The sequence below is a fragment of the Callithrix jacchus genome, chromosome 10, assembly GCF_049354715.1.
Source record: "Callithrix jacchus isolate 240 chromosome 10, calJac240_pri, whole genome shotgun sequence".
Lineage (NCBI taxonomy): Eukaryota > Metazoa > Chordata > Mammalia > Primates > Cebidae > Callithrix > Callithrix jacchus.
The window spans coordinates 65,526,668-65,533,590 of NC_133511.1; the positions used below are offsets into that span (position 1 = coordinate 65,526,668).

At 50.9% G+C, this 6,923-nt stretch overlaps 1 protein-coding gene across 3 annotated transcripts in view; it reads left to right on the plus strand.

Annotated features, from left to right (window-relative positions):
* Positions 1-6,711, plus strand: part of KLHL35 (kelch like family member 35) — a 12,365-nt gene extending 5,654 nt beyond the window's left edge. For 2 of the 3 annotated variants that reach the window (XM_035265413.3, XM_035265414.3), the window contains 5 exons: positions 864-1,072; positions 2,853-2,971; positions 3,617-3,805; positions 5,287-5,475; positions 6,378-6,711. In XM_035265413.3, coding sequence (XP_035121304.3) covers positions 864-1,072; positions 2,853-2,971; positions 3,617-3,805; positions 5,287-5,475; positions 6,378-6,566 — 895 coding nt within the window. In that variant the 3' untranslated portion in view covers positions 6,567-6,711. The remainder of the gene's footprint in view (positions 1-863; positions 1,073-2,852; positions 2,972-3,616; positions 3,806-5,286; positions 5,476-6,377) is intronic. The other variant, XM_078340205.1, reaches the window with a different exon arrangement.
* Positions 6,712-6,923: the final 212 nt, after the last annotated feature.

Here is a 6,923-nt window from a genome sequence, read left to right on the forward strand (position 1 = left end):
AGAGTACTTACTACTCTACGCAAGTTCTGTGCAGGGTACCGGGACGGGGAAGTGATTTGGAAACACTCTGCCTTCTGGGAGCTCACAGACTAATGAGGGATTGAAGTAGGCAGGGGCATGGGGAAAGAGTGAAAGCGGCCTGCCTCACCCCTGGGAAGCTGGACTGGGAGACTCTGGGTAGAGTAGTCCTCGGTCACGCCCCCAGGGACGACACTATCTCTAACGCTAAGCCCAGGACCTGGGACACAGTTGCTCAGTACGTGCCAAAGGAATTAGAAAACCAGTGGCCAAAGGGTATGGAAATTCTGGTGGGGTCAGATGCCTGAGGGGTCAGTGAGAGGGAAGAATGGTTTGCTGAAAGGGTGAGTTATCTGGCTCAATGGAATTAGGGATGAGGGGATGTCATAGTAGGAGGGAGGGAGCAGAATCAGAGGTTGGAGGTGAGAAAGGGTGTTGAAGAGTTAGCCCACAGACAAACCTGGGCTTGAATTATAGCTCTGTCGCTTAATGGCTGCATGACTTTGGTCACGCCATGGTATGTGAGCCTCAGTTTCCTCCTCTGTGAAAGGGGTAATAATCCCTACTAATAGAACTGTCATACGGATTAAACAAGGTGATTTTTCTAGGTGAGGGCAAGGGATCTGTAAGGATTGTTTTTTTCTGTAGTTTAGAGGTCAGCAGAATACAGTAAGAATTAGCGATTCTCTTATACCTGCAGGAAAAGTTGGAAGTGGCAGAGTCCAGCGGGAGTGGGACCTGAGGGTGGGTGGGTGGGGTGATGGCAGAAGCGCATGAAAGGAAGCGGGACAGTGCATTGTGGTCGAGAGGGTGAGCGAGGGCCGAACTTGGGTGTGGCCCAACAGGCACTGGGCTTATCCGCACGCCAGATTCATGGACCTAGCTGAAGTGATCGTGGTCATCGGTGGTTGCGACCGCAAAGGTCTCCTGAAGCTGCCCTTCGCCGATGCCTACCACCCAGAGAGCCAGCGGTGGACCCCACTGCCCAGCCTGCCCGGCTACACTCGCTCAGAATTTGCCGCCTGTGCTCTCCGCAATGACGTCTACGTCTCCGGTGAGGGTGGGGCCGCAACGGGAGCTCACACGGGATTGGCTAGTCTCCTCTCACAATTCGCCCCCTTTGCTTTTCCCTCCAATGGGGAGAGGAAGGCGGGATGTTTTCTGATAGCCTACAGTTATTGGCTGAAGTGAGCAGAAACTACAGGTTTGACCCGCCCTTTATTCACCAATGTCAACTTCAATTCCGATTACTTTTTGTTCTGAGCCGGCTTCCTAGGGAATCCAGTTCGTGTTAGTATTAATAATCACTTCATCTAGCCTACTGTGTGCCAAACATTATGCTAAGCAGCTTACATTGGTTATCATTTAATCCCCATACTGTTTACAGATGAGGAAGGCTCTAAGAGGCTCAGAATTTCCCCAATTGTCTCAAACATGGCAAAGCTAGGAGGAACACAAAGCTGTTTGATACCAAAAAACTGTGTCCTCCCTGAGGCTCAGACCCTAAAGACTCAGAGAAGCATAAAACACAGTCCTTGCTCCCCTGGTGTCCTGGAGAGGAGAGACAGACTTCACTTTACCACCAGGCAGAATGTGATCAGAACTCTCAGAGTCCCCAGATGATCTGGAATGCCACTCAGGGAATCTATCCCAGCTTCATGGAAGGGATGACTTTTCAGCTGGACCTTGAAAGTTGGAGGGAACAGTATAGGCAGAGGCACAAGGGCAAAGACATGCAGAAAGGAACCCTGGGCACTTGGGGCTCTGAAGCACAGCTTGAGTATCATAGGTGAGGCAGGAGTCGGATCAGGGAGGCTTTGAATCTGGGGCTAGGTAGATTGAACTTGATGTTAGAGTGAGTTATGGGTGCCTGCAAAGGATAAGGAGCAGGAGAATAAGCCGTGGAGGCCTCAGAGACCACACATTACCACTGGACAATTTATCCAAGGTCGTTAATGGCTCTGAGCAACATGTAGGGCCTCTGTTGGGCGCCACTAGAAATAAACAAAGATGGGGCTACCAAACAGATGTGGCTCTGGTCACAGGCTCAGGCTCAGGGGTACAGTTAGGGTTGTCCCCAGGGAGGCTCCCATTCAGAGGTGAATCCCCGACCAAGATCCCCAGGGTGGCTAGGTATGGGAAGAAAAAGTCCACAGCCTGCGTCCCCAGTGTCTGGTCCTATAGGGCATGCCATGTCCTCCAGCAGCACCAGTGCTGGGCCTGGAGCCAGAAGCTCTGGTTCTGCCCATTGCCTTGACAAAAGGCCATGTAGTCTTCAGGTCATTGCTGGTCTCTAAGCCTCATCTGAGTTTCTTATATATAAATTGGGTGTAATATTCCCAATACCTCATGGAGGGATGAGATCAGAAATGAAATTGTGCAGGTGAAGGCAGAGGAAGGGAGGGTTACTGGGCCACCCTCTACCCCTCCTGGCTCCCAATGCAGGTGGCTCTGCTTTTCCTGGGTCCCCAGCACATTCCAGATACTTGCCTCGGGTACCCTTTGTACTCTTACCTTTAGTACAGCAGTCTCTTCTTTGCTTCTCTGAGCACAGAGCCTGACACACCACCACCACTGCCCAATGAAAACCAGCCCCTTCTTCCTGAACCTTTCAGGCTTCTCCCTTCAAGAGTCCTAACTCAGACCTTCTCACCACTTACTCAAAGCACACTGTCTGGGTCACAGGCCCAGAGTCTTACACCAGCTCAAGAGGAACTCCTCCTTCTGCCTTCCCTTAACCCTTCTTTTGGATCTGGGGGCCCTAGTTTCTAGCTCTTTGGGGGTGCTGGGGATAGCAAGACAGCTGTGGGCAACAGGTGCTTTTCTCTCCCTAGGAGGCCACATCAACAGTCACGATGTGTGGACGTTTAGCTCCCATCTGCACACCTGGATCAAGGTAGCCTCTCTGCACAAGGGCAGGTGGCGGCACAAGATGGCAGTTGTGCAGGGGCAGGTAGGCACGAGCTGCAGCTGCTGCCCTGGGACCCAAGGTACAGATCTGTGGATGTCCTGGAGGGAGGTTCTCTAAAACCCTCTTTTTGTAAGAAGGGTCTGAGGCCCTCCGAAAAAGAAAGAGACTTGTCCAAGGTCACATAATAGCACTGATGCTAATAATAATAGCAATTGCTGTAACAGCTTGATGGTCAAGGGTGTAGGCTCTGGGGCTATACAGTCTACGTTCGAAGGTTGACTCTGCCACTCAAGACAAAAAGAATCTGTCAATTATCTTTGTAAGCTACATCCCGAATCCAGAAACACAAATAAAAATGCTTCTTAGAATCAATTAAGTGGGGTGGTAAAGTCTTAATACTAGCTATTAAGCATCAGCTTGGTGTCAAGTATTTTACAGCTCTAACCTGCATTCAGTACCCATCCTAGAGAGAGACAGGTCTCATTATCCCCATAAATGAGAAGAAACCGGCTCAGGGAGGTAACAGCAACTAGGTGGAGGACACCCAGGTGGTGGCAGTGCTGGGCTTCCGGGTCGGTTTGGTCCTGAAGCTGGGTTGGGGACAGGTTAGTTTCCAGCTCAAAGACTGTGAGACTGAAGCAGCGAGGCCGAGAGGCCTAAGGCCCTGGCCTATGTCCTCACTTGCAGCTGTTCGCGGTGGGTGGCTTCGATGGCCTGAGGCGCCTGCGCAGCGTGGAGCGCTACGACCCCTTCTCCAACACCTGGGCGGCTGCCGCGCCCCTCCCAGAGGCCGTGAGCTCGGCCGCGGTGGCGTCCTGCGCGGGCCAGCTCTTCGTGATTGGGGGTGCCGGGCAGGATGGCGTCAACACGGACAAGGTGGGCGCGGGTGTCGGGAGGCTGCAGCGCCCAATGTGTGCCAGGCGCAGAGCTGGGCATTTCCATGCCCTTGTCCATTTCTTTACTTAATCCCATCAACAGCCCAGACAAATCACCTCCATGTTTCAGGCAAGGAAATGAGCAGAAAAAATGACCCCAAGGTCACACAGTGGGTCAGCAACATACCAAGTCTCAAATGTTTGGGCTGGTGCCATGTAAGTTTCATAGATTTTAAAAATTAAGGGCAAGATAGTTAAAATGCTTTTGTTCCATTCCAAAAATAATACACTCATTACTGAAAACTTAGAAAACACAGAATAGAAAAAAAATCACCCATAATCCCATTGTTTAGGCAGAGCTGCTATTAATATTTTGGTGCATTGCCTTCCAGGCTTCCACTGAATTGATTTTTGTTTTTCTTACAGTTTTGTGTTCTCACTATTAGTAGAATTTTGCATCCTGCTTTTTATCCTAATTTAATTATGAGCACTTTTCATGTGCTTAGCAACTTTACAGCTGTCATTTCAATGTCTGTACTATTCCACTTGGTGGATGAACTAGAGTCTACTCATCTTTTACTGTTGGACATTTAAGCTTTTTGCAAATAAACATCTTTATTGCAGCAGTTCCTTCCCTCCCCTGATGGCTCATAGGCCTGTGGTCCTGAGACTTATTACCCAAATTAGGGTACCCAGCCTTCTTTATTCCCTGACCACATTCTTCCAGCAAACCCTCCTGGAGCTGAGTGATGGGCACTCATGGTGGGAGGCCCCATTTAACACCATCCCATGTTGCACTGATTTATTATAGGCTGCTGTGGGGGGTCTCCAAGGAAACAGTTGAGGAAACAGAGTGAGGTGAGCAGGCAACTACATACAGAAACTGTTAAGGGCATCAGAAACACCCATGCACATGTGGACAGGTGTAGGAATAGGACTGCAAAACACCTCAGTTGGAATCTTACGACCTGAGAGCACCAGGAAAAGAGAGTTGACAGTGTATGCAGCCAGGAACACATCCCTGTGGGGGGTCTGCTCTATAACCCATTATAACCCTAAAGCAGAGGGTACTTCTCCCAGCTCTGTATGATGTGCTCCTGTGATTCATCTCACATGAGGCCACTGTGTTCTCCATCAGAGGAAAGGCTGCTCCTGCGCGGGGAGGAGGAGTGGAAACACCAGGGAAGCTTCTAAGGATGGGGTGGCATTTGAGCAGGACCTTGAAAGATGGGGAGGCTTTTGACAAAGGGAGTCCAGAGGCAGAGGATAGAACATCGAACGAGATGGAGAGCCCTTGAGGGCAGGAACTGTGGCTCTCCCCCTCCCTCCCAGATGCTGGCTTGGGCCTGGTGGACATTTGACAAATGTTGTTTCGAATGAGTGCCCCTGGGGGAGAGAGGTGGTAGCGTGTGGGCAGTGGGGCAGTTGCGGGGTGGGAGGGGGCAGTGAGGCTTCATCACCACTCCTCCTCTTGCCCCTCAGGTGCAGTGCTTTGACCCCAAGGAAGACCAGTGGAGCCTGCGGTCACCAGCACCCTTCTCACAGCGGTGTCTCGAGGCTGTCTCCCTGGACGACACCATCTATGTCCTGGGGGGTCTCATGAGCAAAATCTTCACCTATGATCCAGGCACAGATGTGTGGGGGGAGGCAGCTGTCCTCCCCAGCCCTGTGGTAAGTGGAGGCTTCAAGGCAGGAAAGCAGAAGCCATTTCTAAGGCTCTGATTCTTGGAGCTTGTGAATCTGGTGTGACTCCATGCTTGGTGGTTTTATTATACATAGTTCTCTAGCTTTGTCCTCAGTGATAGTGAACCATGCATTTCACAGATGAGGAGATTGGCCTTAGAGAGCTTCAGCACCTAGGCCCTCTTAAGGCAGAGCCTAGAACTCCGCAGTTCCAAGTGCTGTAGCTTTGAGTGCGAGTTTGGTCTAAATGACCCTCCTGCCCTAAAGCCACTCACTGCTGGTAGCCAATCATGGGGAAAGGGGTAGGAAAGGGACTTGTTAAGTTCTGCTCTCTAGTGATATGAGGCCCAAGTCCTGGAAGCTCTGGCCCCTGCAGTTCCTTGCCTCCCCTACCTTCATCTCCATCCCCTGAAATTCCAGAGACTACACGTGTATGGCTGGACTGGTGGTCTCTGCCAGTTCTGAACTTTGGTGACCTTAAGAAGCTAAGATTTCTGGCTTCTCTGAGTCTAAGATTCTAAGATGGTGGCAGTGGAGATTATTGTTACTGGGTGCTTACCATATTCCAGGCTCTATGTAAAATGCTTTATATGCTTAACTCCCATTAACTGTTAAGGGATCCCTGTGAAGAAGGCACTCTTGTTCTTCTCCCTTTGCAGATGAGGAAACTCAGGTCCAGAGAGGTTAAATGACTTGCCTAAGGCCATTCATTGAGTAAGGGTCAAGCCAGAGCTTGAACTCTGGTCCATCCAGTTTCCTGCCTCTCTGCAGTCCAAATTGCCTGCTCACAGTCTGTGGGTCAAGGTTCTATTATCTGGCCTGGTCAGGTAGGGACAGAGGGAGCATGGGTTGGACCTGATAGTTAATTGTGTTTCTGTTTGTCCACCCAGGAGAGCTGTGGAGTCACTGTGTGTGATGGGAAGGTCCACATCCTTGGTGGGCGGGATGATCGTGGAGAAAGCACCGATAAGGTCTTCACCTTTGACCCCAGCAGTGGGCAGGTGGAGGCGCAGCCGTCCCTGCAGCGCTGCACCAGCTCCCATGGCTGTGTCACCATCGTCCAGAACCTGGACAGGTGACTCAGACTTGGACAGCCTGAGCCAGGAGGCAGACAGGCAAGCGGAGCTCAGATGTACACTCTTCTCCCTCGTGGCACCTCCACACAAAGAGCCCTTAACTTAATGGTCCCTTTTCTTGCAAAAATAAAACCTTGTTCAGCCTGTCCAAGATGGTGAAACCCCGTCTCTACTACAAATAAAAAAATAAAAATTAGCCAGGCGTGGTGGCAGGCGCTATAATCCCAGCTACTCAGGAGGCTGAGGCAGAGAATTGCTTGAACCCAGGAGGTGGAGGTTGCAGTGAGCCGAGATCATGCCACCGCACTCCAGCCTGGGCAACAGAGCAAGAATCCATCTCAAAAACAAACAAACAAAAAA